Source organism: Dendrobates tinctorius, unplaced genomic scaffold (assembly GCF_039654945.1).
Source record: "Dendrobates tinctorius isolate UK_male_01 unplaced genomic scaffold, ASM3965494v1 ptg000137l, whole genome shotgun sequence".
NCBI lineage: Eukaryota > Metazoa > Chordata > Amphibia > Anura > Dendrobatidae > Dendrobates > Dendrobates tinctorius.
Window position 1 is genome coordinate 2,119,688 of NW_027361805.1, and position 12,377 is coordinate 2,132,064.

The 12,377-nt window shown below is 41.0% G+C and overlaps 1 protein-coding gene across 6 annotated transcripts in view; it reads left to right on the forward strand.

The window, feature by feature from the left end:
• Window positions 1-12,102, forward strand: part of LOC141048598 (uncharacterized) — a 75,408-nt gene extending 63,306 nt beyond the window's left edge. For all 6 annotated transcript variants that reach the window (XM_073544340.1, XM_073544339.1, XM_073544337.1 and 3 more), the window contains 2 exons: window positions 1,827-1,929; window positions 10,853-12,102. In XM_073544340.1, coding sequence (XP_073400441.1) covers window positions 1,827-1,929; window positions 10,853-11,862 — 1,113 coding nt within the window. In that variant the 3' untranslated portion in view covers window positions 11,863-12,102. The remainder of the gene's footprint in view (window positions 1-1,826; window positions 1,930-10,852) is intronic.
• Window positions 12,103-12,377: the final 275 nt, after the last annotated feature.

Sequence of the window (12,377 nt, forward strand, 5' to 3'; positions counted from 1 at the left end):
GGGGGGTTTCTACTGTTTTGGTACATCAGGGGCTTTCCAAACGCGACATGGTGTCCGATCTCAATTCCAGCCAAAAACGTCAAATGGCGCTGCTTCCCTTCCGAGCTCTGCCATGCGCCCAAATAGTCATTTACACCCACATATGGGGTATCAGTGTACTCAGGACAAATTGCACAATGACTTTTAGGGACCTATTACCCTTGGAAAAAAAAAAATTGGGGGTGAAAAGATCATTTTTGTGGAAAAAATGATTTTTTAATTGTACTGCTGTTCGTTATAAACTTCTGTGAAGCCCTTGTGGGTTCAAAGTTCTCACCACATATCTAGATAAGTTCCTTGGGGGGTCTGGTTTCCAAAATGGGGTCACTTGGGGGGGGTTTCCACTGTTTAGGTACATCAGGGGCTCTCCAAACGTGACATGGCGTCCGATCTGAATTCCAGCCAATTTTGCATTGAAAAAGTCAAATGGTGCTCTTTCCCTGCTGAGGTCTGCCATGCGCCGAAACAGTGGTTCCCCCCCACATATCAGGTATCGGCGTACTCAGGACAAATTGCACAATAACTTTTGCAGTCCAATTTCTCCTGTTACCCTTGGTAAATTAAAAAAAAATTGAACCTGAAGTATTTTTTTAGTGAAAAAAAGTTAAATGTTCATATATTTTTTTTTTTTTTTTTTTTTTTTTTTTTTAATATTCAAAAAATTCCTGTGACGCACCTAAAGGGTTAATAAACTTCTTGAATGGGGTTTTGAGCACCTTAAGGGGTGCAGTTTTTAGAATGGTGTCACTTTTGGGTATTTTCTATCATTTAGACCCCTCAAAGTGGCTTCAAATGTGATGCGGTCCGTAAAAATAAAATGGTGTTGTAAAAATGAGAAATCGCTGGTCAAGTTTTAACCCTTATAACTTCCTAACAAAAAAAAATTTTGGTTTCAAAATTGTGCTGATGTAAAGTAAACATGTGGTAAATGTTACTTATTCAGTCTTTTGTGTGCTATATCTCTGTGATTTAAGGGCATAAAAATTCAAAGTTGGAAAATTGTGAAATTTTCAAAATTTTCGCCAAATTTCCGTTTTTTTCACAAATAAACGCAAGTTATATGAATGAAATTTTACCACTAACATGAAGTACAATATGTCATGAGAAAACAATGTCAGAATCACCGGTATCCATGGAAGCGTTTCAGAGTTATTACCTCATAAAGGGACAGTGGTCAGAATTGTAAAAATTGGCCTGGTCATTAACGTGCAAACCACCCTTGGGGCTTAAGGGGTTGAGGATGATTTTACATATAAACACACTCCTCCCCCTCGTTTATTTGTTCGGTCATTTCTGAACAGACTATAGCCCTGTAAATTAACCGCCCAGTCGTGGCTCCCGTCCAGCCATGTCTCAAATGAATGGAGCAGCAGTCAAGTTGGCTCCATTCTAGTAGGTATAAAAGTGCCCGGTTCTGCTGATTGGTGTGGATGCCTGCAGTAGGACCCTCCACCGATCAATAAGTTATATCCTGTGATGTGTAATAACTTATTGTCATTGGACAACATAAACCTATATGATATGTACGTGAGATAATAGGGCACGGAGGGAAGCCCAGGAGCGGTGAGTGCTAAATTAAACCAGGCACACTGTCTGTGTTCATTGATCGTTCCTCTTAGGTAAATACAATGTTTTGTGCAGTTTTAGCTATCAGTAAAGCAGACCTGTCCACACGCCATGCTGCCCTACCGAGAGCCGCCTGGTGTGATGGCAGATCTGCTTCGGTCAGCTTCACTTGAGCAGCTTTGTGCCACTGTTCAATGATCTTTCATTTCTGTTCTGTTAAGGATCAAATCTTAGGAGAAGAGAACACTGACCGTGAAGAAGAGACATATGTGAGGGTTGAACTGCAGTGCAAAGAGGAGGAAATCCCTAAAGACATTGCTGCAGGTTGGTGGATATGAGAAGGAATCCTGTTATGAAGCTCGCCAGCATTTTTTGGCTCTATAGTGCAGAATAGGTTACAGTGTAGAGGTCCTTGTGCATGCCTTGTTGTATATGGTCGTTTTAGTTACTGTGCAATATTCAGGATGCCCTGGAATCGGGGTCTCTGCCCCTACATTTTGCTGCTCTCCGATTAGGTGGCAAAAACCTGGTCACACATTCCTTTTAAACATCTTAAAGGGGTTATCTGGTCTAGAATGACCAGTCTGCTGTCACTTTGTGGTTACAGACTTGTGAATCCTTCTAGCGCACGCAATGTGTGCTGCAAGGATTCGCCTGTGTCTGCTCCCAGCCAGAACCCAAATAGTGGGCACAGCTTGTATTGAGCAGGGCTATGCCCTCTATTCGGGTTCTGCTCTGGAGTATGCATATCGCATACTTGACCACCGTTCCCCCACGCAGACCCCAGTGAATCTTTACAGTGTATGAGCTGGGAGGATTCACACATCTGCAGCCACACAGTGGGACTGCAGACTAGTCATCCTAGGACGACCGGACAGACCCTTATGGACTCACCCTTTAGAACAAAGTATTTTTATATTTATTTTGTTATTTCATTGTCTCATTTCAAAAACTTTTTTTTTTTTTTTTTTTTAAGCAATGTAGCTGTATGATCAGTTTTTTTGCAGGTCAAGTTGTATTTGTCACTGACACCATTTTGGGGTACAGAACTTATTAGACTAACTCTTTATAGGGTGATATAAAAAAAAATTGTTGAATTATATTTTTTATATCTCTTACATTATTCATATGCTGTCCAAATAAAGTGTTAACTTTATTCTGTGGGGTCAGCACGATTATTGAAGTCTCAAATTTATGTTGAATGACTTTTGTACAATAAATACACTGCTTATTAAAAACAAATTTTTTTAGGAGGGTCGCCATATTCCGATAGCCATGTTTTATGTTCTAGGTATTTTTTTGCTTGCCTTGATGTAGTTTTTATTGCTTCCATTTTTTTTTTTTTTTTTTTTTTTTTAACTACACTTTTCGGGAGATGGAAGGTTCAAAACAAACCATAATTTTGAATTGCCCATTGACAACCAGACGATTGCACTGCATGGGTGTAGATGGGCTGACAGATATAACGCTTTCCTTGCCAAATTTTTCATGTACTACGGGCACTATATATAACCGCATGTGTGGCGTTAAAGGGGTTTTCCACTCTAAAGTGAAAAGTCTGCAGTCACTACATAATTCACTCATTCCTCTTGGTATCTGTTATAATCTACTGTATGTGATTATTGTTATGCTGTAATGTCTATTGTCTGTACAAATCCCCTCTGAAATGTAAAGTGCTGCGGAATATGTCGGCGCTATAAAAATAACATTTATTATTATTATTATAATTCGGGGTACAAACTATCTAGTAGTTATGGCTCAGAAACCGGCGATTCCTTGCGGTTTACACTGGACAACCCTTTTGAACTGCCAGGATCGGCGAGTACACTGATCCTAGCAGTCATACACAGCCAAGCTCCTGCTGTGTCAGTCGGGCTCCTGCAGCAAATCGATCGCATTGGTAAAACTGCGGTACCGTGTGGATTAGCATCACGTATATATCAGTCATGGGGCACAAAGTGATGTGCTTATGACGGACATGCACATCATATAGTGTTAAAAGGACCCTTGTCTTATATATATATTTAGTGCTATCAGCAGTACAATACAACAGCCGCTAAGGGGTTTTCCTTTTTATAACCTCTTTAACTAATTCTTCGTGGCTGCGCCACAAGTAATCAACACGGGCACTTTGCCCCCCGTCCAGTGCTGATCTGGAGATTGTGTGCTGTGCTGTTGTCGCTTCTCCCACTGTAACTCCTGCTATCCGCATCATTATTGTAAGAGCCTTTGGTCCCCCAAATAGTATCACGGAGTAACGAGATTGCAGAGAAACCTATGAAGAAAAGAGGTTCTCCAGAAGGCAAAATGTAATCTATATACTCCATTTTATTGACCCAAAATGATAAAAACGATTAAAAATGCAGAGATTCTTAGTCTCTTTTTTTGTAAGGTTTCTAACACTGAGCAAGCGTAAAATAACATAATTTCTGTATGTTCTGTGTCCGAGATTGCACGCTGAAAGGGGAATAGACTGTAAAAATACAAATGAAACCTATAAACAAATCAATGTATACAGAGTTATGTTGGTATGATAAAGAAACCGTAATCTGTAAAGTGCAGACAAGCAGCCGTAAAACACAGAAGAATAATGCTGGAAGGTGCTGGGGTTTCTCCTGCAAAGATAGGTAGTTACTAATACATGTACTAATTTTTTCAGAGGCGCTGGAATAGAGGAATGTGAGTGCAGCAAAACTGGACAAAAAAACACCAATTTTGTCAGCTTAACCCCTTAGCGACAGAGCCAGTTTGCAGCTTAATGACCAGGCCAATTTTTACAATTCTGACCACTGTCCCTTTATGAGGTTATAACTCTGGAACGCTTTAATGGATCCTGCTGATTCTGAGATTGTTTTTTCGTGACATATTGTACTTCATGTTAGTGGTAAAATTTCTTCGATAAGTCTTGTGTTTATTTATGAAAAAAACAAATATGGCAAATAATTTTAAAATTTTGCAATTTTAAAACTTTAAATTTTTATGCCCTTAAATCAGAGAGATGTGTCACATAAATTTCTTAATAAATAACATTTCCCACATGTCTACTTTACATCAGCACAATTTTGGATGCAAAAATTTTTTTTGTTAGGAAGTTATAAGGGTTAAAAGTTGACCAGCGATTTCTCATTTTTACAACAAAATTTACAAAGCCATTTTTTTTAGGGACCACATCATATTTAAAGTCATTTTGAGGGGTGTACATGACAGAAAATACCCAAAAGTGGCACCATTCTAAAAACTAGACCCCTCAAGGTGCTCAAAACCACATTCAAGAAATTTATTAACCCTTTAAGTGCTTCACAGGAACGAAAGCAATGTGGATGGAAAAAATTAACATTTAACTTTTTTTTGGAAAAAAATTACTTCAGAACCAATTTTTTTTAATTTCACAAGTGTTAAAAGAGAAAATCAACCACAAAATTTGTTGTACAATTTCTCCTGAATACGCCGATACCCCATATGTGGGGGTAAACCCCTTTTTCAGCACACGGCAGAGCTCGCAAGGGATGGAGCACCGTTTGACTTTTTCAATGCAGAATTGGCTGGAATTAAGATTGGATGCCATGTTGCGTTCGGAGAGCCCTTAATGTGCCTAAACAGTGGAAAACTCCAACAAGTGACCCCATTTTGGAAACTAGACCCATTAAGGAACTTATCTAGATGTGTGGTGAGCACTTTCAACCTTCAAGTGCTTCACAGAAGTTTATAACGTAGAGCCGTGAAAATAAGAGATCCATTTTTTTTTCCACAAAAATGATCTTTTCGCGCCCAAATTTTTATTTTTACAAGGGTAACAGGAGAAATCATACCCCCACAGTTATTATGCAATTTGTCCTGAGTACACTGATACCCCATATGTGGGGGGGAACCACTGTTTGGGCGCATGGGAGAGCTCGGAAGGGAAGGAGTGCCATTTTGGAATGCAGACTTTGATGGAATGGTCTGCGGGCATCATGTTGCGTTTGCAGAGCCCCTGATGGGCCTAAACAGTGGAAACCCCCCACAAGTGACCCCATTTTGGAAATTAGACCCCCTAAGGAACTTATCTAGATGTGTGGTGAGCACTTTGAACCCCCAAGCGCGTCACAGAAGTTTATAAACGCAGAGCCGTGAAAATAAAAAGTCTTTTTTATTTCCACAAAAGTGATTTTTTTTTTAGACCCCCAAAGTTGGTAAATAGTGGAAACCCCTCAATTCTTGCACCAACCCTAACCCCAACACACCCCTAACCCTACCCCTGGCAGCCGAGACCCCGGAGAAAATCCGACACTGGGGGGCGCTATTCACTTAAATCACAGCGCCGTGAATTAACGGCGCTGTGGTTTAAGTACCCTTTATTACCGCCGTTAAAAGGCGTATCGGCGGTCGTTAAGGGGTTAAAAAGCTATAAATAAAAATGAATAGATTCGTGCACAAACCTAATTAATTGAATTTATTACAAATAATGACATAATCACAAATGGAATAAAAAGCATAAACCCTCTAGATGTAATGGACCACAATGGCAATAGCCTGCAATAATAATGCTGTAATATTACTTTGCACCGTGAGTGCAATGTTGTTGCCTAAATTGCACTAAGCCCAAATAAATGTGAAAAAGAAGAATGAAACCGTATGCTGCAACAATAAGCACTGCAAAAAAAAGAAAAAAAATTATGTATGGTAAGATAAAATACAATTGTGAAAATCCGTGAAATCCAAACCTAAAAGAGACTGTGAAAAAGGCAGATTAGTTAATCACTGCAGAAATTGCTCCTCTGCAAAAACACACCTGTATTAACGCCGCCTGTATTAAGAGAGATTAAGGAGTTCAAATTGCCATAAGAAAGCTCACATAAAGGTGTGGAACCTGTTTGCACCACTGAAACAGCCCATCCACCAACTGATATGATATGTTAAAGCCTGCTTTTACCAAGTTCAGATCACGTGTTATCACGTGACCCCTGTGTCATGCCAGGTTCTGCCCCTAAGAGCGCACATCAGCGAGGACGCAGCAACTGACTACGGCTGCCGGGATCACATCACTGCGGTTGTATCGCTATTACAGCTGCCTCTATCAGTGCAGAGAGCTCCGAGGACTTGGCTGCAGCCACTAACGGTAATATACTACGTCTCATCACGTGACCACTGACGTCACGGCAGGTCCTGCTCTTCTCCACACTTACTAACACGGGCATAGTTACCGACCGCAGCTGCTAGGATTTTCTGGATTATTTCTGTATGGACTTCCATTGAGAGTGAACGCTCCTACATTGTCAGGTAACCCAGTTGAGATACTCCCTTGGGACCAGGCTTTCACCATTTTGATATTTTTACATATATATATATATATATATATATATATATATATATATATATATATATATATATATATATATATATATATATATATATACATACACACTCACTGGCCACTTTATTAGGTACACCATGCTAGTAAGGGGTTGGACCCCCTTTTGCCTTCAGAACTGCCTCAATTCTTCGTGGCAGAGATTCAACAAGGTGCTGGAAGCCTTCCTCAGAGATTTTGGACCATATTGACATGATGGCATCACACAGTTGGCGCAGATTTGTCGGCTGCACATCCCTGATGCGAATCTCCCGTTCCACCACATCCCAAAGATGCTCTATTGGATTGAGATCTGGTGACTGAGGAGGCCATTTGAGTACAGTAAACTCATTGTCATGTTCAAGAAACCAATCTGAGATGATTCGAGCTTTATGACATGGCGCATTATCCTGCTGAAAGTAGCCATCAGATGTTGGGTACATTGTGGTCATAAAGGGATGGACATGGTCAGCAACAATACTCAGGTAGGCTGTGGCGTTGCAACGATGCTCAATTGGTACCAAGGGGCCCAAAGAGTGCCCAGAAAAAATTCCCCACACCATGACACCACCAGCCTGAACCGTTGATACAAGGCAGGATGGATCCATGCTTTCATGTTGTTTACGCCAAATTCTGACCCTACCATCCGAATGTCGCAGCAGAAATCGAGACTCATCAGACCAGGCAACGTTTTTCCAATCTTCTACTGTCCAATTTCGATGAGCTTGTGCAAATTGTAGCCTCAGTTTCCTGTTCTTAGCTGAGAGGAGTGGTACCCAGTGTGGTCTTCTGCTGCTGTAGCCCATCTGCCTCAAAGTTCGATGCACTGTGCGTTCAGAGATGCTCTTCTGCCTACCTTGGTTGTAACGGGTGGCAATTTGAGTCACTGTTGCCTTTCTATCAGCTCGAACCAGTCTGCCCATTCTCCTCTGACCTCTGGCATCAACATGGCATTTCCGGCCACAGAACTGCCGCTCACTGGATTTTTTTTCTTTTTCGGACCATTCTCTGTAAACCCTAGAGATGGTTGTGCGTGAAAATCCCAGTAGATCAGCAGTTTCTGAAATTCTCAGACCAGCCCTTCTGGCACCAACAATCATGCCACGTTCAAAGGCACTCAAATCACCTTTCTTCCCCATACTGATGCTCGGTTTGAACTGCAGGAGATTGTCTTGACCATGTCTACATGCCTAAATGCACTGAGTTGCCGCCATGTGATTGGCTGATTAGAAATTAAGTCTTAACACACAGTTGGACAGGTGTACCTAATAAAGTGGCCAGTGAGTGTATGTGTGTGTGTGTGTGTATATATATATATATATATATATATATATATATATATATATATATATATATATATATATATATATATATATATATATATATATATATATATATATATATAATTTTTTTTTTTTTTTTTTTTTTGGACAAATAAGAGCTGCCACCTGCCGGGGCAGGCGCTAACATATCATATCAGTTGGTGGATGGGCTCATGTTTCAGTGGTGCAAACAGGTTCCACACCTTTATGTGAGCTTTCTTATGGCAATTTTAACTCCCTAATCTCTCAATACTGGTGCGTTAATACAGGTGTGTTTTTGCAGTGGAGCAATTTCTGCAGAGAGTAACTATTCTGCCTTTTTCACAGTCTCTTTTAGGCTTGGATTTCACGGATTTTCACTATTGTATTTTACCTTACCATACATAATTTTTTGGTCTTTTTTTTTGCAGTGCTTATTGTTGCAGTATACAGTTTCATTCTTCTTTTTCACATTTATTTGGGCTTAGTGGAATTTAGGCAACAACATTGCACTCACGGTGGAAAGTAATATTACAGCATTATTATTGCAGGCTATTGCCATTGTGGCCCATTACATCTAGAGGGTTTATGCTTTTTATTCTATTTGTGATTGTGTAATTATTTGTAATAAATTCAATAATTATGTTTGTGCACGAATCTATTCATTTTTATTTATAGTTATTAATACATAATTTAAGTGTCATGATCCCAGTGCAGGTTTTTCAGCTGCACACCTGGGGTTAATGTCTGGAGCTCTGTGCAGGTTTTGACCTGCACACCTGGGGTTAATGATTGTGGCCCCTTTCTGGTTCTGGGAGAGCTTCTTAAACCCCTGGGAAGCTTCAATCCCTGCCAGTTATACTTTTGCCTTTGGCCGAGTGTGGTGACCCCTGTGTGCCTGTTTGTTGTTATAGCTTGTTTATATGGTTCTGACCCGGTTCTGTTTCCCGTTGTGAGTTTGCCTGTTGATTTTGTACTGCGTTATTATCTCTGTGTATGACTCATTGCCTGTGACCTGACTACTCTCTGCTCGCCCCTCTTGTACCTTGCAGCTATCTCTGTGTATGACTCATTGGCTACGTCCTGACTATTCTCCCTGTCTATGCCTCCTGGTAACTTTGTCTTGCAGTTACCCTGCTAGGAGTTCTCTTGCAGCTCCTAGCTCTCTGGAGCTTAGGCCACGCCCCTAGCAGTCACGTGCTTCAGGTCCTGCTGTTCTGAAGTACGCATCTACTCGGCTGCTGCCCGCTCCACAGGTATCTTTGAGCACTGTTCGCTTTACTCAGGACACGCGCACTGGCTCAGTGAGCAAGTTCAGTGCGGTGTTCCTCACATTAAGATGCTATCATCAAAAATAAATGTCCTGCAGAGAAACCCTGAGATAACATCACAATGTATGTTGGTAAACAGATGGTCTTAATTTGCAGCATGGAAAAATCTGTTACCTTGAAATCCTGGGTGTATAGTACAGGCTGTGTGACAAGTGTTAGACATACGGTAGTTACCCAGGTTCCAGAAAGCTACAGTGTGTCCCCTTAAAGGGAATCTGTCACCTATTTTTTCGAGTATCAGCTGCCAGCACTGCGATCAGGGGCTTATCTACAGCATTCTGTAATGCTGTAGAAAAGCCCCCGATGTAACCTGAAAGATAAGAAAAATGAGTTAGATTATACTCACCCAGGGGTGGTCCGGTTTTGGTCCGATGGGTGTCGCGGTCCGGCGCCTCCAATCTTCTAACGATGACGTCCTCTTCTTCTTTGCTTCCCGTTGTGGCTCCTGAGCAGGCGCACTGCTCTGCCCTGTTGAGGGAAGAGCGGAGTCCTGCAGTGCGCAGGCTCCGGACCTTTCTGACCTCTCCCGGCGCCTGCGCACTGCCTAACACGCGATAAACCCCAACACCTTCCAGCAGCATTCTTCTGTGTGTCTGGTTATACGGCTGCTTGTCTGCACTTTGCTGATTAGGATTTCTTTATTATATCACCATAACTCTGATCATACATTTGACTTGTCTATATATTTCATTTGCAATTTTACAGCCTATTCCCCTTTCAATGTGCGATCTCGGACACAGAACATACAGAAATTGTTATTTTACGCTTGCTCAGTGTTATGTCTTTCTTTTCTTGTATGGTTTGTAAGCATCTCTGCTTTTTAATTGTTTTCATCATTTTTTTTGTCAATAAAATTGAGTACGGTATATTACATTTTGCTGTCTGGAGGACCTTTTATTTATATAGGTTTCTCTATCCACATCAGTGTTGTACCTGGACAGGAGCCCTGCTCATCGCTTCTTATTTTACAACAATTTGCGGCTCCCCTCGTTTGATTGTTGGCTGACGCAACGTCATATATGCGACATAATGCCAACAAGAGGATGCCGTTAGGTTGGAGGTGATTTGCAGGGCTCTCATTTCCTAGTGACAGAATTCTGACATAACTGTTGATTCTAATAGTTAGATGAAAAAAAAACACCTCCAAAAAATTCCCCAAATAAGTGTATGATAAGGCAATTATTTTGTACATTTTCTAGTATTACTTTTAAAGACATCCAGTATTCCAGAAAGTGCCTGGTTGTGGTTGTATAAATTTCATAGTTTTCATATTTTGTTTCTCCTAGGAGAACACAATCAATGGACCCTATCAGAAAGACATTTTAATTTATCTTCTGATGATGATTTGGAAGATGATGGTGCACAAGAATCTGCTGAAGACAATCCTGTCACAGAAACCCTTGACAATAGTAGAGAAAACTTACTAGATGACTCTATTATTGTCCACAGCAGACCTCGCATAGATGAACTATTTCCATGTCTTCCTCAGAACACAAAGTTGGCATCTCAGCAGAATGTTAGTGTAGCCGAGAAGCAGTTTCCATGTTACACATGTGGGAAAACCTTCGGCCAGAAAGCCACGCTCATCAGACACGAGAGAATCCACACTGGGGAGAAACCATTTGCATGTTACAAGTGTGGAAAATGCTTTACACAAAAATCTGATTTAATTGTCCATGAGAGGATTCACACCAACGAGAAGCCATATGCCTGTCTGGAATGTGGTAAACGTTTTACCCAGAAATCCACATTGGTTGCTCACGAGAAATTTCACACCAGAGAAAAACCGTTTCCTTGCCCCGATTGTGGGAAATGCTTCACTCGGAAGTCTGATATGAGTAAACACCAGAGAATCCACACTGGAGAGAAACCTTTTACATGCTCTGACTGTGGAAAATCTTTTATACGGAAACCAGATCTGGTGAAGCATCAGAGAATACACACAGGCGAGAAGCCGTTCATCTGCTCAGAGTGTGGCTCGTCTTTTACGCATAAACCAAACCTCGTCGCCCATCAGAGAATTCATAAGGGTGAAAAACCATTTTCATGTTCTGACTGTGGAAAATGCTTTACCCAGAAGGCCAGCCTTCTTGACCATCAAAGAACACACACAGGGGAGAAGCCATTCTCGTGTGCAGAGTGTGGGAAGAGTTTTACCCAGCGGTCCATCCTCTTCAAACATCTGACTATCCACACAGGCGAAAAACCATTCACATGTTGTTACTGCGGGAAATGCTTCAAGCTGAAGTCTGACATCGTGCGTCATCAGAAAATACACTCACAATTGCACCAATAAGAAGCTTAAGAAGCATCATGGACCTTTCAAGAACTTACATTGGGGAAGTCACAACCAAGAGACTCCAAACCCCTGTTTCATGAGGTCTAATGGGATCATTTCAATTCCTCCAGCTGTTTTGTTTTATATTTGTCAGTAATCTTGTTGGACTTGTTAAGGCTAACTTAAAATACTTGTATATTTTTTTATTTGTTACCTTCTAGGTGTTAAATATTTGAATAAATAATACTATGAAGGAAATTCTGTTCATGGTGAAGTCAGTGAGGGCAGAATCTAGGAAAGAGTCCTTCTATTCATACTTTGCTGCTGAGCAGGTTTATCTTAGTCCTGTTATCTGTGGCACTGACAGACACAGACCAAAAAGGGCCCCTGTGCAAAAATAGTATATGGACCCTTTACAGTCTATTGGCTTATAATGCACAATTCCACCTGCTTTGGAGGTGAAAGTGGGCCTCCTTACCTCTTAGACCTTTGTGCAGCTGCGCCAATTATATGTTTGCCCCTGATCTGTGTAA